The sequence below is a fragment of the Colletes gigas genome, unplaced genomic scaffold (genome assembly GCF_013123115.1).
Source record: "Colletes gigas isolate AHSC1104 unplaced genomic scaffold, ASM1312311v1 Colletes_gigas_Sc00015, whole genome shotgun sequence".
Classification (NCBI taxonomy): Eukaryota; Metazoa; Arthropoda; class Insecta; order Hymenoptera; family Colletidae; genus Colletes; species Colletes gigas.
The window spans coordinates 5,965,612-5,993,244 of record NW_025106644.1 but is presented as its reverse complement, the minus strand read 5'-3'; the positions used below and the strand labels follow the sequence as shown (position 1 = coordinate 5,993,244).

At 43.9% G+C, this 27,633-nt stretch overlaps 1 protein-coding gene across 1 annotated transcript; it reads left to right on the top strand.

Annotated features, from left to right (window-relative positions):
• The first annotated feature begins 1,197 nt into the window (after window positions 1-1,197).
• On the top strand, window positions 1,198-24,761 carry LOC122399900. Its single transcript, XM_043400957.1, has 7 exons — window positions 1,198-1,303; window positions 8,140-9,005; window positions 11,649-11,746; window positions 11,845-11,963; window positions 16,360-16,528; window positions 16,903-17,057; window positions 24,661-24,761. The coding sequence occupies exons 1-7, from the start codon at window positions 1,222-1,224 to the stop codon at window positions 24,759-24,761; spliced, it is 1,590 nt and encodes a 529-aa protein (XP_043256892.1). The 5' UTR covers window positions 1,198-1,221.
• The last annotated feature ends 2,872 nt before the right edge of the window (window positions 24,762-27,633 follow it).

Sequence of the window (27,633 nt, the reverse complement as noted above, 5' to 3'; positions counted from 1 at the left end):
CAGGCCCGAGCTGGAATCCAAATCGCGTCGTAATTTGGTCACGAGCGAAACGAGCTTGGGAAACGTTCTACGATACGGGAATACCGAATCCCTTTTTATTCATTTTTGTTGCAGTAACAAAATGCAGTTGGAAGCAATAAGTCGGCTAGGACAGGACGCATGTAAAGTCCTGGGCTCATTTTTCCTTTGTACACTCAAATATAGATATAATCAAATATATATAAGTTTTTCCGGAGAACTGTGCCTTTCATTAACCTAAGAACCAGCTTCCATGTAATTGGAACAATACCCTCAACAATTTTAAAGGTACAAAGCATACGAATGTACAATGATAGTAATGTAATTAAATTGTACGATCCGTAGGTCGATTTCTAAAAGCCACTTGGCCCTGAAACCGAACGAACAGTGTCGAAAATAACGGAACAGAGTGTTTACCCGGAGCTAGTAAATATTTTCGAGAGCGATTTTAGTGGGCGAAGTGAAACGAAAAACCAATAACTGGTATTTATATTACGACGCGAAAAGCAGGCCAACGTTTATTTATTTTGTAGCCGATAGATATTCCAGGATGGAAAGAACAGTCCTGGAGCGGAATAAAAAAGAATTTTTAACGCAAGATGCCCATACACGAGTGGCTATCTAGCTGTTGACGCGTTTCACAGCGACCAGACACCTGTAACATTTAGATTTATTCTCGATGCACGTACGATCGAAAGATTCCCATACTCGCTTAACTATCCCTAAAAAAGGCTGGAATGCGATCGAAAATACCGTACGCGCGATCCCGATTCGAGGAGCTTAAAAGCTCGGGAACCGGGGAAAAGTTTCTCTCAATTAAACGTGGGGCGGAACGACCGCGGAATTTAATTAACATCCCCCCCTCCGTGCATAAGGAGACGAACTCCGGGAGAGAAAGAAAAAAAACCCTCCATGGGTCCAGCATGGGCGCTTCGATCTTTTACTCGAGCCGAAAATATAGTTCCAAAGTCCTAGTGTATATCTCGACAACTTGAAAAGTCCCCCGTAAACACGGAATTAGATCTCGAAAAGCTTGAGGGGGAGGTGTTAAATCAAGTTTCGCGAGGAGGGTTTACGAGGGCTTCTTAGCGCCGCCTCCGATCGTAACGCTTTAACGCAGCAATTTCGCCTTTCTGCGCAGAGGGAAGATGAACGAGACGATGGACCAGATTCCTGAAGGCTGAGAGCGAGCGGATCCTCGACATGACCGGCCGGAGAATGCGGGCTGCATCGGTGCTCGGCGTCATCGCCATTGTCTCCGTCATGATCACCGCCGCGGCGTCAGGTGAGCACTAGCTTATTTTTATTGATTTCAGAACAATACACGTTTCTCTCACACTACTAACAACAAATTACTCCCGGCAAATCATGACCACCCAAGAAGTGCTATGTAACGTGATTCTCTGGTATCGCTTAGCATCTGGCCAACATCGAAGCTTCTCTCGCGATATGGAAACCGATCTCCGCCTGATATCCGACACTTCGGTTTACCCTCTTTCGCCGCCTCGGGAAATCGATAAAAATATTTGAAATACAGAAATAAAACAAATTTTTTAACCCCGGTAATGAAAAGCTATTTATTTTTATTCGACGGTTTGCGCGATACTTTATACGCAGCTGGAGCTCGCCAGGATGAAATATACGGGCTCTGAATCAAATATCGGATCTCGTTACAAAAGGTCCGACATAAATTCGCCCACCTAATTTCCTACACATTGGGCTACATCATGCGTGCGACAGATCCGGAATTATCATCTTATCCGCGATGGACTCGGCATCTTTATGGCGAAATAAACCGCTCGACCAAGAAAATTCGATTGACCCATATTTGGTACCAACTTTCTTAAGATCGATCTTTCGAACATGTGCCACTGAAAATAGCTCATTCGAATCAAGTTTCGGACGCTGTAATTATTAATTTTCCTACATATATTGGCCCCTGGCCCGATTTCGTTTCGGTTGGACGAATAAAAAAAATACACGTAACCCGAAGAGATCGCAGTTGGTCGCTTTTTATGACGCGATCCGCCAGGCCGGAAATAATCTCTGAAATTCGTTTACGCGCAAACAACGCGCTGAAGATCAATCGCGAGCGCGGCCGAAATGGGACGTTGTTGAACGTTCTGTGAAAGGGACGGTGCAAATAGCGTGCTAGAAAAATGTTTACTCCGTTATTCTGAACCCCAACCCTTTCCGACTCGCTCTTCATATCCTCTCCGCGCTATTTATTCACCCTTTGGAGTTAGTTACTCGAACGAATCCTAAGCCTCTTCTACTCTATTACTAATTAACGGACCGTGAAATTCCATTCGATTGCCTATCAGTTTGCTTCGATGTATATTATTATTATTACTATTATTATTATTCATTTATTAACGGGTAATTAAACCCTTTAGTACAACGATGTAATATCTAAGGAACTACAGATGTGGATTTTACATAGTCAAACATTATCGCTTAGTGAACGTAACAAGAATAAATTAATTTACAATTAATTTACAATATATTATTCTTAATAAGCGACTGTAGGGACCATCGTTAAGTTAATTAACTTTCATCGAGGGTCACTGGTCTTTCAGTAGAACGAGACTTCAAAAAGTGAGGCCATCTTTGCAGTTTATTTTTGATTCAGTGAACCCTTACCTGTGAATTGAGAGGATACTTCGCAGCTAAGGGGGTAATTAAGATACTAGATCGATGAATTAATTTTTAAGCTCGTTAATCGAATGTTGAGTTCACGAGTGACTAGATATTTCACGCTATTTCAATGTTTTTTTATTGTTGGGAGTGTTGGAGAGTAGGTCGAGCTTTGAGAGCAGAGGAACAGGGCCCAAAGGTCTTTGCGTGGGTGGCTAGATCTCGTAAGGCCTCGTCCTGACTAACGTAACTGCTCAGGGTCTTGTATCCTGCTATCGACTGACAGTCAACGGCTGTGTATAGTGCACGAACAAACTGATTCGGGCGTAGCCTAATCCCTCGCCTAAGCACACCGTGTTTAGGGAGCCCCGCGGCATCACCAGCTAAACTAAATCAACTCTAAAAGCCAGAAACTATTTTTCTTCTCACGGAAATAGCCCAAAAATCTTTCTAAATTTTACTCGAGATATATTCCAGCGTATATGAAATGGAAAGAAATATTTTTAAACCCCAACGACGGAACGAGTTTTATTCCATGCTCCAGTTGTCCCCAAAAAATATACAAACGCATTTTCAATCTACTTACGATATTCCCTCGCGCGAGAGAATCGAAACGCATTGAAAGCCGCGGACTTGGTATCGACATATCGGATTGCACGCCGATACGATTACTAAATGATACAGACGCGTGGTCTGCTTGAAAGTTTGTCCACGGAGGAGAAGAACACGAAACAGGAGCTGCAGGAGTAATCCGTAAAATTTTCCGGTTCGCACGTTCCATAAATCCGGGCCTCGAGATCGGTAAATTATGATCGACGAGCGGCATTTCGCAATTAAGCGAACTTGCGTGACCGATTGCTCGGTACTTCGGCGTGTAATTACGGCGAATTAACGTTGCTTTTTTCACCCCATCCTCTTCAGAGCTTAATCTTAAAGCCCCGGGATGAAGTATGCAGTCGATACGGAATAATATATTTATATTTTTAATGGAAATAGTTTCGTTGTTTAAAGTTGTGGCCTCTGCCCGGTGACCTAGCTTCGTTCGCGTTTTCTGGTTCGTTCGAATCGGGTCATGGGCCACATTAAATCAATCGGGTCATCGTTACGTTTCGGGGATTGATTTAAAAGTGCCCGAGTTAAGGATCGAATAACGTCCAACGAACACACAAAGAGCGCATGGGAACACAATAACGAATAAAAGGGCAGGAAAGCAGAGCCCAAGTTGCATCCTGCTCGTAAAAACCGCGGGGCGGTGTTCTGAATATTCGCATTACAATTTCAATCGGCCGGAAGGAACGGACGCGACAGGCGATCGAACGAAAATTTAAACAATAACGTTGAGAAATAAAACACTGGGTATTTTGAAAAATATTCATCGGTAATATCGTTGCGTAAACTCTTTACTAACGAAGCGACTGAGTGGACAGAGTTATTGTTAACGACAATTTTTATTTTTACATTACACGAGCACCGAGTAGTATTGTTCTCTTTGCGAATAAATATGGTTTTCAAAAAGAGATACGAAATATTGCGTATTTTTAGAGATCTATCGTGGACTAAAGGACCGTATCATCGATCAGGCGATCCTAACAGATGCGAATCTTTGGCAAACTGCTTCCTAGTCTCGAGCATTCGGTATTCCGCGCGAGATTTGGCAGAAGAAGACGCCACTTATGCGAGCGGATATCGTTGTCGCGTTAACAACCTCCGAAACAAGATTTCGAACCTCTATCTTTGATTTCGAACGCAGATAATCTTATCTTTATACCAGGGGCATTGATAGATTTGAAATTCAAACGATAGAATTCATTTGGCGAAATTTTCCGTGAGCTGTGATTTAAACTCTTTCTGGACATAATACTGGAAGCTCAAACGAGAGCTCTGAACAATTTAAACACTTAAATCATTTGATAATCGATCGTTTTACGAGCATTTCTGACCATTATTGGATATTAGTACTTAATTCGTGAAAATTCTGTACTTGTAACAATGTTATGGTCCTCCTTTAACACAGAATGCAGTTAAAAGCATCGTATTACCGTAAAAAAGATTTTATTTCTCTGTCTGACCAAACCTCGATCGCTACTACTTGCACCACGTTTGATCTATGATCTATAATTCTACTTAACTTTATTTCTACCGCAATTTACTAATAACGTTCACTTTTATGGATCGTTTAATAACAAGATCGATTAAAAATTTCAAGGATAAAGAACGAATCGAAAAGCCACGTTCGAGCGTCGACGAGAATAAAGTTATTTTCATTTTCCAAACGTGCCGCACTTTTCTTATTTAGCCCTCTTCGATATGGAACCAATCCCCGTCACGTACAGGTATTTTCTTTTTCTTTTTTTTTTGAAACTACATCGAGCTCATGTTCTCGATTTTCGCAAAAACTTCGCAATCCCCTTTCATACGAGAAATCCTATTCTCTCGAAATATAGACAGGCTTTTTGTGCTTCTGCTAGTGGGAAACGAAAGCGATATAGTTCGAAGCACCTTTCGGGAGCCGAAATTCCGAATCTGCGATATTTCTTCCGCGGGCCAGGAAATCCCTGCGATCGTAATCGATTTTAAGTGGTATTTACGACGTCGTTGGGACATTAAACGAGTTGTTTATTCGAAAATGCATGCAGATCCAAAGGGTTTGAGAGTTTAAGTATAAAATTAATAGAGAACTTTTATTTAGTTATCAATTTTCTCAGTGAAGGGCCACAAAATGAACTGGTTTGCGATATTCCACGGTGCTAAATCATTTACGGAGAGCTCCAAGACTCCCGCGGTTGTCGAAAGTCATGGTATCTATAGAACAGTTCCATTTCGAAGTTTGCTAATGAAGTGAAGTGCTTGTGGGCAAAAGCAGCGCGCGTGGATTACGATAATCAAGTATACGGGACCATAAATCCAACTGTCAAAGTGTTTCGATGCAGCTGGGATTCGGTGAGCAGTTCATTTTCAAAACGAGATAATTTTAAGTATCTGATTACTTCGAAACTCTCCTCTGTGCCTATTTAAACAATTAGGGCTAACTTGCTCTGATAAAGGTGACTTTAATCACATAGAATTCCAAGTTAAGAGTATATAATGTATAAAAATATGTAAAGTTTCGAAGGAATCGGAGGCTGGGACCGAAAACCAGCTCCTTGCGATTTTTCTTAAATTTCCATTTCAGAGGAACCGTGGGGAACGCGTTTCCCGGCTTTAAAATGAAATTCCCACGGCGCTAGTTTTTTGGGGGGGTAAAAACGCAAGGCCTCGGAACAAAGAAATTAGACGGGAGCATTGTTACCGCGTACGGGGCAGCGTCTGGAATTTTTCCAGGCACAGTAGATATATTTCGTTGCCGGAGAAACGTTTCAGCACGGCCGCGAAAGAATGCGACGAAATTTTAATACGCGTTATAATTCCTCTGGGTAATGGGGCGAATTTTGTCCGAGCGGTGGTCACCGTTAGCGAACCGTACGCGAAGAATGCGGAACGTGTTCTACGAAAATAATCAGTGGAATCAAAGAATAGAACGTATGGAATTGAATTTAGAACATACGAAAAATAGCGATAGACTGTAAAGAAATCGAAGTTAATTATGCATCGAGAAATCTGTCGAAAATCGTTCGGATATAAAACAGTTCCGAAAATTTTTTATTTCAGGCGAAAAATTTAGGCATTTGTTCGAATTTTTTTCTCGAAACTGTGTAGGATTTCGAGGGTAAGTTTATTCACCTAAAGTGATTGTAATTGATCCCCTTAGCTAAAAATCATTTTTTTAAAACGATTTGAAATTCTTCAATTTTTACGAAAAATTTCACATCTTCTCGAATTTTTTTCTCGAAACTGAGTAGGATTTCAGGGATATGTGTATTGACCAAAAATGACTGTAATTGACCCTAGTAACTAAAAATAATTTTTTTAGAATGATTCGAAATTTTTTATTTTCGCCGAAAAATTGCAAACCTTCTCGAATTTTTTTCTCGAAACTGAGTAGGATTTCGGGGGTAAGTCTATTCACCAAAAGTGATTGTAATTGACCCTAGTAACTAAAAATAATTTTTTTAGAATGATTTGAAATTTTTTATTTTCGCCGAAAAATGTCAAACCTTCTCGAATTTTTTTCTCGAAACTGAGTAGGATTTCAGGGATATGTGTATTGACCAAAAATGACTGTAATTGACCCTAGTAACTAAAAATAATTTTTTTAGAATGATTCGAAATTGTTTATTTTCGCCGAAAAATGTCAAACGTTCTCGAATTTTTTTCTCGAAACTGGATAGGAATTCGGAGGTATGTCTATTGATAAAAAATGATTGCAATTCACCCCTGCAACTGGAAATAATTTTTCCAGGACGATTTGAAATTTTTTTTCCCCGTTGAAAAATTTCACACCTTCTCGAATTTTTTTCTAGAAAGTGGGTAGGAATTCAGGGGTACGTGTATTCACCAAAAATGCTTGTAATTGAGCCCCGCGACCGAAAATAATTTTTAGACTACGATTTAAACAGCGTTACAGTGCTCGATTTACTTAAAATATTCCGACGACCCACGCGATAGAGAAACCTACGTCCCGAGGTCATTAAAATGGTTGAAATGTATCGAGCCAACGAAAATAATCTGTGGAATCAAAGAATAGAACGACTGGAATTGAATTTAGAATATACGAAAAATAACAGTAGACTGTAAAGAAATCGGAGTTAATTATGCATCGAGAAATCTGTCAAAAATCGTTCGGATATAAAACAGTTCCGAAAATAGTGGCTGAAATTAATCAACATCGTGGTGTATCGATCCCTCTGACAGCAGCGAAGAGGCGAGCCCGCTAAGATGGACCTCGGGGGGCAAAAAACCTCCATTAAGTCCGGCAAATAAAACAACAAGACCGTAGCGGGGCTAGAAGACGCGAAGCGTGGTCGCTGAATAAAAGTGTTGCGGACAAACGAGCTCGCGTTTCGAGTATTTGGCTGCAAACAAGTGTAAAAGACTCGGGGGGGGAAAAAATAAATTCTACGTTAGCAATTTGTCATTTGTAACAGCTATGAGAAATAAATGAATAAACTTGAAATTGTCCCACGTATCGTCCTTTACGATTCCCTTTAAATTCGAATAAAATATAGAGAAAAAGGAACTAATCATTCTAAAGCACAGGCTAACAAAAAGAGAGAAAAACGTCGATATTTTCAACCTACTTCTCGCGTGTATATTGCTCGACGTAAAATTACAAATGACGGGTATTTCTCTTCAAAGTCCTGAAGAGTATAGAGTACCGAGGCCGCCTGAGGGTTACGATATTCGCTTTTTCTGATGGGCACTGAAAGATGCACGACCAGAATCGCTACGAAAAAGAGATATTTCCATCCTATCTGTTCCTGTATTTATGGCCTAACCATCCTGTTAAGGGTTCGTTAAAAAACTGGAGGAGGCATCCGTGAAAATTAAACTTTTTCCCCCTGAAAACCACTCTCTGACCGTCGGTTGTGTTTTTCTGTGTCGCAGAGCCGGAGAACGGCGCCATCGAGAACAGTATCAATCATCCTGTGGTCGACGAGGAGGATCGACGCGTGGAGGAGGACGAAAGGCTGACGAAGGTGACCGTGGAGACGACTTGGACGGTTCGAGGGAGCAAGGAGGAGGCCGTTAGCGAGGGTACGATACCTGGACAGGGGGATAACGCGGGTAACATCTCGCTGGCGGAGCCGCAGCAGGATCAAAGCGAGTCGTTGGCTACTCCCGTGGCGCTTAACGACGTCCAGAGGATATCCGAGCGCGACAAGCCCGAGAACAAGCCGCAGCCCACTACGGGGGATTACGTTACCTCGACCAGAGCGGAAACCACGTTCAGCACCGATATTCAGGGCGATACTGCCACGGACGAGCCCGCGAGCGTAAAAATTAGCGCCGGGGAGCCGGACAAACACAAGATCGCGGAGGTCGTTGCCTCGACGGCGGTCTCGATCGACGCGGGTACGAGCCCCGTCGTCCAGAAGAACATAGAGGACGTTAGGGCGATCTCGTTCCAAGTCCCACCCCCGGCGGAGGAACGCCTCGTCAACCAGGAAACGAACAAGGATCATTCCAGGCCGCTGAACAATCTTCTGTCGAGCGGCAAGTCCACCAAAGGTTTCTACGAGATCAAGCCGCTGATCAAGACCGGGACGGAGGACGATCGCGATCCCCAGCTATCGACCACCACCCAGAGAACGCTCGTGCCCGTCAGAAAATTCCTCGTGCCCACCGTGGACAGCGCCTTCGGGAAATTCGGACCGTACTTCGAGGACGGCGAGCAGGAGATCAACGTCACCTCCAGGATAGGGAACACTATGCTGCTCGACTGCAGAATCGGCATGCTAGGAAACAAGGAGGTGAGTAAAACTTGTTAAATTTAATGCTTTTAGACTGGTTTTTCCAGGTATTTAGAGGACCATTGCTTTGTCGAGAATATTCGATCATCCTGTCGCGTTTTTCGACGTTTTCGTGACACAAAAAGGGCTCGCGACGTTTGCTTTGTTTCAAACTCTCGAGACGATGAATTAGGATGAAAGAAAAATGTATCGCAACGCGAGGATTGACAAATACGGTTCCCTTTCTCGTGATTTCCATCCCCGCGGAGGACTTTTTATGCATCGAGCAGGATAAATGGAGTGTGTGACGTAACGATGACGAATAGGATCGTACGTTACCATATCCCGGATCCCTCTTCGGTTGAAATATTCCGCTGCGTTAAATCAGATATATTGAGATTGATACAAGCCCATCGAGCGATCCAATTACGCCTTGTCCGTAATTCTTAGTTTCTCGGAAAAATGGTGACTGCACAGGGAGACAGAGAGACGGTAAAATTTGTTCTGGACTCTACTGTACGTACGAGTATTATCTTCCTGCACGAAACAACGGCGATCGAGGGACGAAACCAAGAATCGTGGCTGGCCTCAAAGTCGGAAAGCAATCTCGAAAGGGCCGATGCTTCGAAGAAACGATCGCAATTACCATCGAAGCGCGGAGTTTGGGAAATCCAGGCGTTTGCCCGTTTGCACGGGCGAGCGCAGCTGGTAAATTCAGCGAATCGCGAGGAAAACCGATTGTAATTGCAAACATCGTTCTCGTTAGCGTCGTCGGAACGGTCCTTCCGAAGAAACTTTTCGCATCGTAATCAGCTCCCGTCGAATCCCGCGTTTCTCCGGTCGCTCTGTCGCGGGGGACGCGCCCGCTTGGGATTCCAGATGGATTCATATTCCCCGGAATACGTAATGTGAAACCGATTCCGTCGACAGCCCCGTCGCGAGACGAAAAGATACGCCGCGAGAATATCGACGACTTCCCTAGCCAATTTCTAATCGCGAAACGCCACTTCAAATGTATACACACGTGGAAAACATTTTAATGGGAGATTCTAGAGGCCAAAATAAGTCGAAAATCAAGGATACTAATTTGTTGATTGGGGCTTCGTTAAAAAGTTATAGAAACATTTCCGGCCACATAGTATATTTTCGGTAAAGAATTTTTTTCTCGAAAGCAGGTAGGTTTTCGAGGGTATGTGTATTGACCAAAAATGATTGTAATTAACCCCTGCAACCGATAGTAATTTTTTCAAAACGATTTGAAAATTTTTATTCAGGCGAAAAATTTAGGCATCTATTCGAATTTTTTTCTCGAAACTGGGTAGGAATTCGGGGTTATATCTATTCACCAGAAGTGACTGTAATTGACCCCAGTAACCAAAAATAATTTTTTCAAAACGATTTGCAATTTTTCAATTTTGTCGAAAAATTTCACAACTTCCCGAATTTTTTTCTCGAAACTGGGTAGGAATTCGAGGGTATGTCTATTGATAAAAAATGATTGTAATTAACCCCTGCAACTGGAAATAATTTTTTCAGAACGCTTTGAACAGATTTTTTTTCGCCGAAAAATTTCAGGGGAAGAACTCAACGTATGGTCAGACATTTTCAGTAATTAATTTTTTTCTCGAAAGTGCGTAGGATTTCGATGGTATGTCTATTGACCAAAAATGACTGTAATTAACCCCTGCAACTAAAAATAATTTTTTTAGACCGATTTGAAATTTTTTATTTTAATTTTTGAATAACTTTTTAACGAGGCCTCAATCAATAAATTGATATTCTTGATTTTGGTCTTATTTTGACCTCTAGAATCTTCCATTAAAATTTTTCCCAGGGATGGCCGAACACCCTGTATAAAATAAAGAACATTTTGTTTTTTTCTGGATCATTAGCGCTTACAGGAACGTTGGCACGGGAGGATTAAAATATAATGCCGCGATGTAGTTTATCCAGGAATTCTGCGAATACCTGGGAAACGATCGTATGTTCCGTACACGAGATAATCGTGTAACGTATTGTATTTTAAATCGGCGTTGCGGCCCATTCGCACTCGATTAATTAACAAATCCGGCCGCGAATTCTACGGGGGCATTTGCATTAAACGTTACAACTTTAATGCCGTATAATTTTGGCCCCGTTCAAAGCGAGGCGTTTTCATAACGACGGAAACGATAGCGTCCGTGCTATTATCGCGCATATTTGGCGGCCGTGCTGGCATAATGTCAACGCGTGCCGTTATTTGATTCCCCGGCGCGCAACGAAATCGTTTATAACATCGAAATTGATTATTTTATCGTCGAATATCGGTTCGCTTTAGTTGTGCCTCGCGTTTAAAAATTCGACAACGTTTCGTCACGAATCGAATCGAGTTCACGGCGATGAAAAAGGTCGAAGGAGGCGAAGAAACGAGAAACGTAAGCCGGTCTCTTCCAGAACGCTTACGAAGAAATTGCCGGGCGCATTCGTTCGCCAACGATTCAGCCAACGGCTTCTCGACTCTTTTCCCGCGAAATTATTAATTTTCCGTAGAGATCCCGTTTAATTTCCCTGGTCGTTGGACCGCGGAAACAATACGACGCCTCTTTGCTCGACGAGGCGACCTCCTCTCCCCCGAACGAATCCCTGATTTACGAGGTAATAACGAAGGATATTTTCTGTGTTCAGGTGGCGTGGCTGCAACAACACAGCAACGACTCTTTTCGACTCCTCACGATCGGCAGGGCCACCCACAGCGTGGATCGACGGATCAGCCTCAATTTCAAGTAAACCTCATTTTATTTTATTAATTTTAGCTCAAAAAAAGCTATGAATTTCCTATAGAGATGATTTCTAACTTGTGAATTAACGTTTGATCCCCCAGGTACCCGAGCAATTGGAGGCTACAGATACAATACGCGACCCCGAGGGACTCGGGACTCTACAAGTGCCAAATCTCGACTCATCCGCCGTTGGTTAAAAACATCAACGTCATCGTCACGGGTGAGCGAAAATTCCGCTTGGCTCTGGCTTTAAATTTGTAAAACTCGGTGCAGGAAAGCCAACAAATCATTTAATCATCGTTATTCCACCGAACGTCCTCCCGCAATCCTCGAGAATCCTCGGTTCTAAAATCCGTAACGCGATTAGGGCAAGCCGAGAACGATTGTACGTCGCGACTAATCCACTCTCGGGACCGGTAGAGTCCGCAGAATCGTTGGGAACGTAAACAAAACTGGAAATAAAACTCGGTCCTGATCTCGTTCCGCCCGGAGTCGTTTCCCATCGACGTTAAGGGCCAGACAGCTTGACCGAGAGGCGAGACGAAGGGTGGTCGAGGAAGGTACTACAAGGGCGACATTCGAGATCGAGGTAACAGGAGGCGAGAGAGAGCTAGCCACCACCGATGGAAAGGGTTAGGTATCGTTGGATAGGTCCGCCGGATCCCCTTACGTCGCCAATTCGGTGCAATGGAAACCCGCATTTCCTCGACTAAAGCGCCTCGTGGCCAGTAATCTGATCTGATCCGAAGAGGGCCGCTCCGCGAACAAAAGCTTGCCGTAAGGACCAAGTAGGGCAGAACAAACCCGGATAGACCGACATTGTTACACGACTCCTTTCCCGTCTCCGTCCCCGTCGATCGGTCGAGCTGCTTGGAATTTCTTTGACCCGCTCCTGGCGGCGGTCCTTCCGCTCCACGGGCCCCCCACCGGGCCAGGAAATTCGCGGATCCGAGTAATTTTACGAGATCGATGGAACGAGAAAGAACCGGACCCGATCGGGAAGCAAAAGCGAACCGCGAAATTGCATATTTGTCACGGTTCGGACGATGGCCATCGATAAGATTGATCAGCGTTCGTCAAAGTGTTCGACGCTTTATTAGATCGTCCAAGAAAATATTCTGTCAATTTTAGCAACTTTAAATAAAAGGAAATAACGAAGCTGGAGTGTTTATTTAACCCGCCATTGAGAGATCGAAACGTTGCATCGAAGAAGAAGAAGACGCAGGTGATATGAATTCCGCGGTCGGTTGAACGGAAACAGTGGGAATGACACAAACTGCGTCAATAAAACAAGGTTTGTCAATAACGTCCGCATGAATATTCAAGCTTCATGAATAGCGAATTAAATTTATTTAAAATTTACATTCAATATTCATGAATGGCCATCCACCGGCAACTTCTTTCCGCGACAGTTGACGTTTCGTTGCTCCTCCATTGATTCCTCGACTTCTTTTCGCTTGTGTCGGGAGCGCATCATTGTACAAAAACACGAAGCATAAAAGACATATGGAAACGGAGACGGAAACTCGACGACAGGCGTGCCAGTTTTAATACTCGACGTTTTCCTGGGATTCTACCTTTAATTATTTTAACCTTCAATGGTCTTAAACTCGTTTACGCGGACTGTTCGTTCGAGTGTACGAGGCAGAGAGGCTGACGAAAGAATCAAAGAGTATTCCTATAATTATTAATTCCACGAATATTCAAGGGATCGTTTGTCCGACCAGGCGTCGACCCTTTCTACTCGAGCGTCTCGCAACCGAGCGATAGAATGCTTCTGCGAACAGACGCGTCTAATTAATTATAATTAATGCTCCATTCTCCTAATACTGATATATATTCAACGGAATACAGTCCTCCTTGAGTAACCGAATTGCCTGAATAGAATCTAGACCATTCTGGCAGTCACACTGTCTCGCGAGCGACGGATTCAATTACCACCTAACACAATACCACCTTATTCTACTTAGAAACCTTCTCAATGTCCTTGCACGATGGATTTTAGACTAAATTCTACAGATTCCTAAGCTCGGTGCCTCCTTTTTCGTTCTTGTCAAAGTGTACTGCAAACAAAGGAGTTGGAACTTTGCCGCAATTAACCGAAGGAATCGTAAAGAATGATGCAATGGGTTCAAAGGGAAGGCCTAATTACAGACCGGAACAACGATACTTGTCTCGCCTATTTGACTTTAATTACGAACAAAGAATATCGTTCCAAGATGGACGGAGAGGAGTCGATCGTAAAGTCTGATCGAGAGACGACGATGTTTCTCCAGGATCGCTGGAGCAATCGACGCGAAGGAGGTTGTAATTAAAGGAGCCTGATCTCTTTGTCCCGCGACCAACGGACGAACAATGACTCGGTCGATGGAAATATCCGTCCATAACTCCCAAAAGGAATAACGTTGCATGCGTGGAGGAGCATTCCTCGAAATGTACGGAGCGTAAGGAGCTTAATATTTCAGCGTCGACGAGAAATCAATTCGCAAAACTGATCGAGAAAGTCGAAGATCGGGGCGGCGTGGAATCCGCGCCATACGGAATCGCGGAATCCAATTTAAATAATATAGAGTACTTGCCTCTCTCCCATCCCTCTTCTTCTACGCGACTTCTGATGTCCCCCTGGGAAACCATCCGGCTGGATGTGCATCCTTTCCGCGTCGTCCCCGTTCTGGTCCGCGGACCGTTCCTCCCAAAGGAGCTTAAAAAATGATCCATCGAAAGAAATTTCGAACTCCCGCCCGGGCTCGACTATCGCCTCCGCGGATTATATTTTCCATTCGATTCCTGCTCGCGTTTGTTCGTCGAACCATGCTCCCAGGAACCGGTTACTTCGACTACTGTTATTTCACGAATCGACGTCTGCAAAGGATTTCATCTTATCGCCAATAACGAGGAAGGAATTAGTAATTGCAGATGGCGGGGGAAATAAATCCAAATCTATCGCGTTCGCGAGTATCAAACATTTTTTTTTCTCGAAAGAGTTAATACAGGAGTGATTCACATTTAACGAAAATTGCTTTTGCATTTATATCGGGAGTTTTCGAAAAATGTAGCTTCGTATAAAAACGACGTTAAAAAGTTAAACATCGTGACACGCGGACGGTTCCATCCGCGCAAGCAGCTGTGTATACCGGAATAAAGTTCGCTACTGAAATTCAGTTAATAGTTTAATCGTATCACGTCCTTCGCTAAATGGGAATAAAAATACCAACAAATATACTGCCCGGGCGCTGCGAATTTATCCGCCCGCGGTTATCTTTCGAAATACAGTCGCCAATTTTTCCTATTCCATCCCCTCTGGTAGCATTATTCAAAAGCGTTGTAAACGTCCAACAGAATTCTATTATAATTATTGTTCAGGTTATAAAAACTTTGACAGGAATTCGGTGTGCAATTATTTATCCAGCACGATCAATCGGTAAATGAGCTCTCACGTGCTGGCTCGAGCTCGACATGATTAATCGCGCGACCTGTCCGTTTAGGCGATCCATCCGTGCACCTTACGATATCGTCCAGGATTGCTTTTTCATGTTACAAGCTTTTTGTCCGGATCGAGTTTACAGATTTTTGCAGGTTTCGACTGGTTGAAAACAACGTTCGAGAAAATCTGTTGTTTCTTAACAACCTCTCGTATAAATTGAAAACTCAAGAAAGATTTATTCTCCGCGTTTCGAACGTGCAGCAATCCTTTGGGAGAATATATTCGCTCCAGACTTTTTAATCCCGATCTCGATCCGATGGGAAGAAGACTAGTAGGTGGTCCTTAGCGAATTAATCCTAAAGTCCCCTCGTCGTATCATCGTCGCCTGCATTAAGGACATTAATCAAGATCTGTTTCGTCTACCGCAAAATCCCCTGGGATTGATTTGTGTTTAAGTAAAAGGGTCGCGAGCCACGCGCCATCGATCTTCGATGCCGTATCACCGACGCGTAAACTCCATTATTAATGTAGTTTACACCCCGGTTGGGTAGAATTTCATAAGATGGAAAGAGCATCTATTAAACTAGCTCTGGACGTCCAAAAAATCATCGATACGTGACTAGAAAATGTATAAATAACCGTTTATTAAATCTTTTCAGTCACGTAGCTTTCTTTACCCTGAAACTCTTTAAGTTTTAACACGATTATAGGGAAAATTCACTATCTAGATGTAAGATTCCACCAAAAAAATGAAACGAAATATTCGGGTAACCAGATAAAAGTGTGTTCGATCGAAGGATAACGCAAAGATCGCCCACGCATCGAAGGGTTGATGTTTCGAGGCATTAGCGTTCCCAGTCACGGACGCTCTTCGACGTCGATTTTCTTTCGCGAAACCTCCTGCAGCCTCTACTTTCTTTCGAGCCTAATTTCAATGGCCGGTCACGTACCGATACGTTCCTGTCCGTGTCCCATTTGTCACCCACGGTGTTGGCTGCCCCGAAAGGCAACCGAGTCCTGATAATTTGTTGGCTTCCGGTTGAATTTACCGCCGCGATTCCCGTGCCTTCGACATCGCAATAAGGAGCGATCGTACGTTTTCGAAAGTGAGCTTTTTAGAACTATACTCGACGTATGATCGATAATATATAAGGGGTAAGTATGTTTTAGAAGAGTTGTTTTTTATTTTCAGCGCCGGAATTGACGATAACGGACGATTCCGGGCGAGTAGTGCCTAAAGAGAGACACCTAAAGGCTGGAAGCGCTCTGAAGCTTAGGTGCGAGGCCAGAGACGTCCTCGAGGACCTCAAGGAGTCTGTCATGTGGACCAGAGGGGATGAAACGCTCACCGAAGACGTCAGGTACATTTTACCCTCGTCCTTCCGATTCCATTGTCCGGGATTAAAAATACAGAGCCTTGAAAGATAGTTCCCGTTTGTATCTTTGATTAGAGAATAGCTCGTCCCGGTTCGTAGTACCGTGAAAGGAGAAGTAAATGTTTTATTTAAACGAAAGGAGATTCGAAAGCGACGCGCGATAAGGTTCGTCGACCGAAAGCAATTTCCCAAAGGACAATCCCGCGTTAATGAAATTATCAGCCGCGCGGGTTGCAACCGGAGCGCGAAAACACCTAAGATCAAGACTCTTGGACCACCCCTCGACTCCTTTTCTCGAGAACGTAGGATCCGAGATACGCGAATCGGATGTGGGTCACGTTTGGGTATCTCTATTCCAGCGAGAACAGAACGACGGAGATCACGGGCAGCAAGGAGGTCCTGGTGATCGTCAGCACCCTGATCGTCGAGAGAGCCAGCCCCAGACACGCTGGCAACTATAGCTGCGTGGTTCCCGAAAAAGCCAACACCACCATCGCGGTACACGTACTGAACGGTGAGTTTCGTTCGCCAGAGAATTGCGTTTAGAGTATTTAAAAAAAAAATATTGATCCAGGATATTCGTAAATGCGACACGCGACCGGCTCGAATTACCCCTCGAGCGAGAATTTTTACGCGAACGCGTATTAATAACGATCGAACGAACGAATACCTACGGAACGGAAATTAATGCCTTTGTCGTGGCGGCGGTCGCGTTGGAAAATTCATTAATTTAAATCGCGCGATCGTATATTAAAGTGCTTCGGAGGATGATAAAAACCGGAGCACCCGTAAAAAATGGAGTACGTTCCGCGGGAGGGTCGCGATTTATCGTTGCGTCGAGTTTTTCTCTTACAATTAAGGGGGGACATCTCCGGGCATGCAGATGCTCGCGATCCTTCCTTCTATGGAAACAAGCGGATGGAAATACGATCGGTCTTTTTATGCAACCCTGTACCTTCGACCACCGAAAGCCTGATTTATCGTGTCCACGCGAACACTGAAACTACCTATCAGAAGTCATCGACTCTGAAACAGAAAGGGTTTGCTCGTTGGAAGCAATCTGCGTATTACTTACGTGACGATTACAGGAAACGTTGCACAGAGTACCTACAAAAGCAGAAACGGGATAATAATGAGAGAAGCGATCGAACGTCCCTAGAAAGTAAGCGACAATGCGACTCACGTTTTCAGGATAAAAGGGAGCCGAAAGCTCCCGCGATGAAGCTCTTTCTCGTCAGAAATCCTTCCGTTCTTGATACAGAAAAGAAGCCTGCTGTCCTCGGTTCGATTGTGCGCACGTAGACATAACAGAGGTTTTTTGCTTTCGGTATCCTTTCCGGAATTCCACCGTTCCTGGCAAGTTATACGTCCCCCGATCGTCTTTAACTTAAGCCTTAATAACCGCCGTCCTCGTTGGAATTACAAATCTCTTCCAAGCCGAGCTATGCCGAGAGTAACCGAGGGATAACGCGAGATTAATCTGGTCGTTAGAAAGGCAATCCGCCATCGAATTACTTTGACCTCTTTCTTCGGTTCCATCGATCCGTAAATTCGATTACCTCTGCGTGCATCAAGCTCGAAGAATATTCTCGCCGGTTGGTATTTACTTTCTATTTATTTACGATCTCTGAACAAGTCACCCCGGGGGGGCTCTATCCGGCAAGATAATCGATCGATCGCGCGTGACGAATTTGAAATACGTATCTGGCCTAAATTCTGGTTGACGCTTGCAGTCCTTGTCAGCCATGTTTCCGGGTATACGTCGTGTCCTAGCCGAAATTCATTCGAGCGTTCCGTCAGCATTGCAGCTAGCTACGGGTATCGATTGCTCGACCGACGAGAGCACGTAGCCTCTTCAAAATGTCTCCAGAGGCATCGACTTCTTTTCTATCCCTCCATAGAAATCGCGGACGATCTCTGAATAAACATTACAATCATTCCCGGAAAGAAGGTCAGTCGCGAGAATCGATCTCGGTGGTAAATTATCGACTGTTTCGAAAAAATCGGAGGAGTCCTCTTTGCCGGATTTCTCGAGCATGGCGCGATAATGGGCTCGACTCGAATGCAATCTTTATGCTCGTCCGTCGACGGACCGTACTTGCCCGGCGTTTCATAAAAATGGAACTTACGGGTACCGGAAGTGCCCGGTAAAGAGAGAGATAGCGAGCAACGAGGATGAAAGGTAACGTCGTGCCAGTTATCGGTGGGCCACTTTTTTCCGCCATTTGCCAGCCTTATCCGGGAGGTTCCGCGGAATCTTTGACTGTTCGTGACTCGCCAGGACACTTCTAATGCTTCCTGACCCCGGGGCACGAGAATTTTTATCGCGTCGAATCGAAACACCCGAACAAATTAACTTCCGGGAGAGGGAAGCCACGCGAGACCTTCTTGCCAGCGTACGAGCAAATATTAGTCCTCGTCTGAAATCTTCTCCGCGCCAAAGGATCTTAATCGCGGGTAGAATTTGGGAAGCCCAAGGGAAGTTCAACGAGTCGCGCATCGTCTTAATGACTCCTCTGTGCTGGTTTAAGTTTTATTAGCCACGAGCAACGGGGCAAACGAGACAATAGAGCACAGATCAGACTCGTCTATAATTTGCAGAACGTCAAACGTCCGACCACGCTAATTGCTCAAAGCTCCTTAGGTAATTCGCGCAATTAGAGAATTGGACCAATTTCAGGCGGAGTCGGATGCATCCCGCATAAGATGACTAATTATCGACGAACGTAAAATTGATAATTATCCTGCACGACGTCCTTAGATCGAACCCCGTCCGCCTGATCGACGACGTGGATATTTTTCAGCCGAGAATACGTAATTAAGAATCGGGACTGCTAACGAAGGCAAACGTTAGAAAGTAATTAGCTCATTTAGCTAAAAATAATTTTTTTAGAACGATTTGAAATTTTTTATTTTCGTCGAAAAATTTCTAACCTATTCGAATTTTTTTCTCGAAACTGGGTAGGAATTCGGGGGTATGTCTATTGATAGAAAATGATTGTAATTAATCACTGCAACTGGAAATAATATTTTTGTTTCGATTTGAAATTTTTTAATATCGCCGAAAAATTACAAACCTATTCGAATTTTTTTCTCGAAACTGGGTAGGAATTCGGGGGTATGTCTATTGATAAAAAATGATTGTAATTAATCCCTGCAAATGGAAATAATTTTTTCAGAACGATTTGAATAGATTCTTTTTCGCCGAAAAATTTCAGGGGTAGAACTCAACGTATGGTCAGACATTTTCAGTAATTAATTTTTTTCTCGAAACTGGGTAGGAATTCGGGGGTATGTCTATTGACCAAAAATGATTGTAATTAACCCCTGCAACTGGAAATAAACTGGAGAATACGTAATTAAGAATCGGAACTGCTAACGAAGGCAAACGTTAGAAAGTAATTGGATTATTCACGGAAGGACGATTTGTTACACGGAATTTTTATCGAGAAAAAGCAAACACGTTTCTGTAAATTTCCGTGCGTTTGTTATCTTGAAAAATACATGTAAATTGTTAGGGGTTTGCCTATCGTTGTGTTTGTTCGCGTTACAGGAAAAACACGCTAACGTAAACCGGCACGTCGCGACGGAGAATTTCGCACACACTAACGAGATACTTTATCCAAGTTGTTAAACCCTAGACGACCATAAGCTTAAGTACGCTCTTTGCGGACTGGCCGCCGCACGTTGTAAGCGTGCTGTTACGCTATCCAGATTATCGGTCGATTTTAGTACTGGCGCGTAAAATATTCATTTATTTTAATTCGTAACGGTACTTAACCACCGCTGTCGGCAAGATGCATTCAAAAATTTATGCAGGCTCTTTATACTTTCGTTTGTTATTACAGTCTTCCATTCTTCTTTACAACGAAAGAATTATAAGACTTGGTTAGCGGTAATTAGTTGTAAAAGCAAAGGATCCGTTTAATCTCATTTTGGAGTCTAAAACTAAGAACGTTAATATATTTTTACAGTAACCAATCTGTAAACGAATTCAGTTGGAAAAATCGGGCATTTGATATTAATTTCACGAACGATCGAGTAGACTGACCCATCCTGCTTGCTGATTAACGATGCAAGTTACGATAAAATCCTCTTTTACATTCTCGACTGAAATCGAACAGGATTTATTATTATCCGGAAATATGGAAATTTCATACGTCCAAGGAATTTAGCAACATTTCTGCAGTCTGACGAAACGACTGGAGTAAATTTTATCTTGAAAATTGAGCTTGACGAATGGCCAGAAGGGTTTGTCAGTTCGTTGGCAGAAAATCATTCGGTTGAAAATGAGCCCCGAGTGTCGCATCAGCTTTATTCGTTCGACTATCATCAACGAGACCCAAAGGATCACGCGGCTAACGCGCGTCACGTCTACTCTTCTTAAACGAAATAACTTACTAGCGGTACGTGCCTCGGATTCGAGGGAACCCCGATAATCAAAGAAGAGAGGAAAGGATCGAGGATTCGATCGCGATTGCCCGGTGGCTAGTTTATTTCAGGAGGCGTCGAGGACCCCTGAAGCTCGCAAGGACTATTCTCTCGCCAAGAGAAATCCTTCGGGAGGCGAAAGAAACCAGGTCCCGGTGTCGCGACTTAATCCACTAATTTCTCTTTCTCGGCTGCCGCCGGGGCAAATCAAACGACGAGGGGAGCGTCGAGGATCACCGGGGTCTAATTAAAGTTCGCCGGGGGTCTCGATAATTCGTGTCTCGCTTGATTAAATCGCGGCGAGCTTAATTCACGGAGATTTTTCTTCCATTTATGCTCGTACAGTTGACAATTTCACGAGCTGTTCGCTACCATAGTGGTCAACGATGACTGACAATATTCCATTGCGTGAAATGAAACGAAACACGATAAAGAAACGTAAAAAGTTATGAACATAAAATAAATAGAGCCCCAGGGACCACCAAAGGATCTTCCAAAGTAAAAGCTTTTGTCTCGATGGCCGCGATAGACTTAAATTTAAGGCTTCGAAGAGGATCCCCGTCCTCGATAAAATCGATTCGTGTATCGTTGTGTTTCCAGAAAGAAACATCGCTTATGATAAAATTCGCGTTCGACGGAAGACGCAAAGTTGGTGCACGCTTGGAAAGTAGTCCTGGCAAAGTGGTTCGAAGGAAAGTTTCGGGGAAAAAATGAAGGGAAAGAAGGATCGGTGGCGTCGAGGCGTGAGAAACGAGTCGCGTACGATCGCGGATCCGAAAAAGCAGCCGGACGATCGGTCACTTCCGTTCCGGGGGGCCAGGAATTTCAATTCCTGACTCCAGTCGGAGAGGAAGTGGTCAATAGGAAGTTCTGCTCCGTGCACTCTCGTCGCGGAGGCTGCGGAACACTCGACCGCGCGCAGGAAATGTATCCAACCGGCCTGAATCGAAACAACAATGAACTGGCGAGGGACGACAAGCTGCGAATACATTGTTCACCGAACGCGCCCCGTTGTCCATTGATTAGCGGACCATTCGTTTGCGACCAATTGCCGTGACACTGCACGCCTCGTTGCTTACTTGTTTCTTGTTATCTCAATATTTCCACAACGTACGATAAAACACCCAATTACAGCCCCTACAAGCTATTTTATTTAACCCAGTACTCGTAGTAAGTTCTTTGTGCAAACTTTCACGATTACTGGCTTGTTACCGATATATTAAAATCAATAGATATTAATTCGAGGAATAATTTTGAGCGTAGCTTAAAAGGACCTGCGTCTATATTTTTGGCGGCCAAAGTAGATCGTGTAAGAAAATTACGAGGTCCTGTTTCGTCTTAGTGGGTATCTGTGTTGGCCACACATCAATTTTATCCAGTGGTATTGACCAACCACCGGGCCCCCCGTCCACGAAACTCTAATAATAAAAATCCTTGGCTTCGTATCCGCTTAGCGGTGGCTCGCGGAAAGATCAAATTTTTCGACGAGCATTATTGGAAACTGAACCACGGCTACAGCATTCGAAAGAATTTCATCAAATTTCAATCACGGCGTGGGTGCGAGCAAATTGTATCAATTATCGATCCGGCTCGATCGATCTAGCGAAGCTTCAAACTCGATTTCTCGGGATGCTTAAAAAGCAGCTGTTTAAATATTTGAAAGCCACGTGGAACGTTCAAAGGATCGAAAGGAGAGTATCGGAATCCTGAGATTATATTTGCTCTTCCATTCTTTGATATCGAGCAAGATGTACGACTCGAGAGATCCGATTAAACACTCGTTCTGGATATTAATTGTAAGCAGAAATCGGAGCACGCGCGACAGCGTCGAGAAGAGGAATAAAATTAGGTCGATCAAAGCGGACCGTGACGATACTCGAAACCCTTTCTCTCGCGCGACGACGACAAGGAAGATTAAAAGGTTCTGGGATATGGGTCGGAGCCAAGAGCTATAAAGTGGCAAGTCTTGGAACGATTAGGCTTCTAGGCGATCGTCGAAGCGAAAGATCCGCGCGTGAAGATGCGTTCGGAGACGAATGGCCGGATTAAGAATGGCAACGTGAAATTCTGCCGTTTGCAGCCGCGAGACTGAATGGGAAATATATATGAAATTGGAAGAAATGGGGGAAGAAGCCGCGACGACAGATTTAAAGAAGATGGAAGGACCCGCGCTGCTAGCGAAGGAGCAATGGACCGGAAGAAAACGAAAGAAGCTTGATGAAGGGAAACAATAAGAGCAGAGAGACTGTCTTTTCTTTGTTCTTGTTATTCCCATATAATGATATAGAAGGGAGCCATTTGTTATCGACTGCGTGGATGCTGGATGAATAAATGGGAATTTGACTTTCGACGTTGAAATGTAAAAACGAAACGCGAAGTTGTACGAAGAGAAAAACTGGAACAGAAGACGATTGAAAGTCCAATGAAAAGTCAGCGGGTAAGTTGCGCGAGGGAAAAGAAGAAAATATAGAAACTAAAACGCGAGACAACGGAGAGCGGAGGAACTTTGGCCGGAAACCGTGGGGATAAATCTCGAATTCGAAGAGAGGACACGGGCTCGCGGAATTGAGAGATCAAAGGAGGCAGCCGATGAAACGCCGGAAGGAAAAATTCGGGAAAGAGAAGGAAACCGAGTAGACGCGTAAAGGTATCCGGCGAGAAGTCGCGGGAGGGACGAATTGAAAAATTCCAAGAAGAAACCGAAAGGACGAGGATAGCTCGCTGGTCCCGGAAAGGGGAATCGAGAGAGACAAATTCTCGAGCGATCCTGGACACCGGCCGGAAGCACGTTTTCTATCAGAGACTCGCGACGTACCGGAAGAGACTTGCCGTCGATCCTCCGGGAGGAATCGGACGGTCGATAATCACGGCTCCTATTTTTCCACCCCCGAGAATCTCTCGAATCTCGAACGCCGGTGATCAAGTTGCGTTTCAATCTGTGTTGGAATTTTTTAGCGAATAAGAAGGCCCTTAATTTAGGTTGGAACGAAGAAAAGAATCGGCGTGCAAATTACACGCGAGAAGGCTGTCGCGGGTCTGTAATCTGTCCGAAGCGGCAAGTCAGCATCACGAGCGTCCCGGAAAGGAAGGAAACGGATGGAAACGTTGGTGGAAAGTTTTGGGGGGCCACGGTTAACCCGCGCGACGAGGCTTAAGTCGATGCGCTTCTGGTTGAACGAACGAACGAACAAGAGGAGAGAGCGGATAGGCCGCTCGTGGCGCAAGAGCCATTAATAAGGACTGCCTAATTTCATGAAAGCTCCGAGCCTCCAACTATTATCTAGGAAACGTAACTCGGTCGAAGAGCGATTAAACGGACGCCGCCAAAATACATCAAGCTGCGGCGGGCTGCGGCGGGCTGCGCTTGACAGAAAACCTATAGATGGAACAACCATTAATGAAATGACAAATGTGTTCTTGTCGCCGGCACGGGCACCGTTTACAAGTCTGTCGCCGGCCACGCAAGCGAAATAAAACATATTCGGCTGCGTGATTTACCGAACCGCGCCAAGATCTCGCGTAGAAACGTCTATGGGGATCGGGGAACAATGATTAGGAAGGAAGTTTCTATTTCCAAGGTGGAGGTATAAAAATTCCCGTATTTTTTACTAATATATGGTGTCGACTTTCGATGACTTTCGGTGGGAATTTCGTTTCATTTATTTCCTTCTTCTCCGTGGTTTCAGGGGAACTGCCGGCCGCGGTGCACGACGGGAACGGAGTCTCAAGGGCGTTTCTGAACCTGTGGCTAATTCACTTAACGATGAGTTACGTGTTCTCCAGATGACAATACTAAGGTGAGTCTATTCGTCTTCGAAACTGAAATAAATTTCGTTGGGAATTACTCTGCCGCGAAATAACGAATTATCGTGGTCGCGAAACATCGAAGAATTCAAAGTGACTCTGCCGAGGATCGGATGTACGGAAATTGAGGCGAAATTTCAATTTCACTCCTCGCGGAGCCGACTCCAGGAGCGAAGAAAACCCTGTCGAATTCGATGATACGGTCTTCCTAGGAAACGCTATGGACCCGCTGGCGCAAACTCCGCGCGAACAGGCTGGCGTTCGCATAAAACCGTCCGCGAACTACGATTATTACGATGGCCGAGTATTATTACGTCCGTTGGGATTTCCGCGAGAACTTGGTCGATTTCCCGTAATTATTAACGCCAACGTGATGCGGAGCACTTAAATATCGTTCGATGTCCCCCTTTGTTTTTTCTTTAACCACAGAGACTTTCATTCGTTTACTTTTAACCAAATATACGAGTCGTGTAACTTATAAATATGGGATTATAAATCCTAGTAAAGGTAGCGTTGGTTTTATTAACCGCGAAAAATCTGTTTCGTTCCTTTCGGTTTTATTTCGAACGCCGCGATCGATTCCCGGTAGCCTTCTATCGTCTCTCGTTCTTCATTTCTGTCAACTTTCCTTTTCTTTACTTTTCCCGGCGCGTTTTTTTTTGCGCGCTGCGCTTTTCCTGGTTCGTTTCTCCGGGATTTAAAGCTCCGCTCGCAACTCTGTTTCCGTAACCCGCTGTTCGTTTTCGTTTCGTTCGTCCGCTTTCGGCCTCCATCCAGACGGTTCCTTCATTTTTTTTTTTTACTTCTACTTTCTTCGTTGTTTAACAAACTTTGCTTCTGCTCCCCGACGACGATTCCCCCTTTCCCCCCACCGACGTGTTTCGCCGCATTTGAAATTTCAACTTTCGCGACGAACGTGTCCGGTCCCTTCCACTCGCGCTTTCCGGTTTATTCTTCTTTTTTTTTCTCTCTTTGTTTTCAACATTATACCCTAATCCGAGTTTCAGATGAGTTTTCAGGCTCTGGGAGCCCATCGGGTCATAAGAAAGTTGCGCCAAGTTTCCGGGTTAATGCGAAATCTTCCGCGGACTTCCGTCGCGGCACCAGGAACCGGAAGAATACGGTGACGCTTTAATGAGGAACAAATTGCCCCGCGGCTTTCACACGTCACTGCGCATACGAGATGCTGCATTAAATTTCCCCGTTCACCTTCAACGCGCACTATGAATACCACCTTGTCAAACTTTTTTATTCTCCCTATTATTTAAACGCTGTTCGTTACAATATTGTTCCCTAACTAGAAGATAACCTAGGAATTATTAACACTTTACCGACCGGTAGCGGTTGATTAATCGGCTATCGGTCGGTAAGCGTTGGTCGGTAAAAAAGTCGATTAATACGCTATCGGCCGGTAATGTGTTAAACTCAGGCGTTGTCACGGTACACTGAACAAGAGGACACGCGAACAAATGAACAGACATTCGACACGAAGGCGTATCCTGTGCAGTGAATTAACCGATATTCATAATTCAAGCTTTTATCAGCGAGATCCTTGTATTGCGAGGGTATAATTTCAAAGCTGAAGCAGAGAAGGAAGCTGGGGTGCCATGTGACGGGTCTCCCGCGGAAACTATAGCTTATGCGGGTGAGCTTGCAACGCGGTATCTCGCCTTCCGTGCTTTCATTATCAGTTACCATAGATCACTGTGTGAGCCCCGATGACGTCGCATCCGTTCGTCCATCCTTCATCGCAAAACATCGTTCGGCCAATGACGATCCAACGAACTTCCTCGACGAACTAAAACAAAGATGAAACGGCAGAAAAACGAAATTTAATTTTCATCCTATTCTATCGAGCTCTCGTTTATTCTATCACTAATTACACTATTTAATCCTCCTTGTATCTGTACATTACCAACAGAAAAGACACTCCAAACAGGCCATTGTTAGAACCTGCAACAAAGTTTAATTTGTGTTAAAGCGTTGCGACGAATTATTTAAAAGCACACACGATTTTATTCTATCGCTAATTATACAATTTAATCCTCCTACTATCAATATCGACAGCTTCTATCACTTTGTACATTACCAACAGAAAACAGAGACACTCCAAACAGGCCATTGTTAGAACCTGCAACAAAGTTTAATTTGTGTTAAAGCGTTGCGACGAATTATTTAAAAGCACACAGGATTTTATTCTATCACTAATTATACAATTTAATCCTCCTACTATCAATATCGACAGCTTCTATCACTTTGTACATTACCAACAGAAAACAAACACACTCCAAAGAGACCATTGTTAGAACTTGTAGTAAAGTTTGATTTGTTTTAAAGAATCGCGACGAATTATTTAAGAGCACACACGATAGATCGTCATCCTGCGTCGTATATCGAATAAAATAAAATTAAATATATTACGATTGCGTTGAATACGATGCCTAAACGTTATTTACAACGTCTCCTTGAACACTGAGCGATGGTCGTGTTATCAGTCTTAGCAACAGCTGCCTGGACTTTGTTTACAAGGTTGGTCCTTGGAATTTACGAGACAAAGACAACCTACTATCGAACGTTGTCGCTATGGAACCGTCCTTGTTTATCTACGATGCTCGATCGACCAGGCGTCCTTCGTTTCGCGATTATATTGGTTTACGAAACGAAAATTCCAGCCTCGAACGAATATTCGCTGTGATTCGACAAATATTTAATACTACTGTGAAACAAGGGACAACTTTAAAAATTTTTAAATCAAAGATTATAAATATTGCAATAAAGAATATAATATGAAATCAATAAATTGAATTGCCAGAATTTATTTTTATTTATTTATAGATATCGACCGGCGTTGCAGT

Bases quoted from the DNA above. Each gene is read 5' to 3' on its own strand.
- LOC122399900 (XM_043400957.1), top strand. From the start codon at position 1,222: ATGACCGGCCGGAGAATGCGGGCTGCATCGGTGCTCGGCGTCATCGCC. The intron at 11,964-16,359 runs GTGAGCGAAAAT...TTTTATTTTCAG, and splicing joins CATCAACGTCATCGTCACGG to CGCCGGAATTGACGATAACG. The intron at 17,058-24,660 runs GTGAGTTTCGTT...CCGTGGTTTCAG, and splicing joins CGCGGTACACGTACTGAACG to GGGAACTGCCGGCCGCGGTG.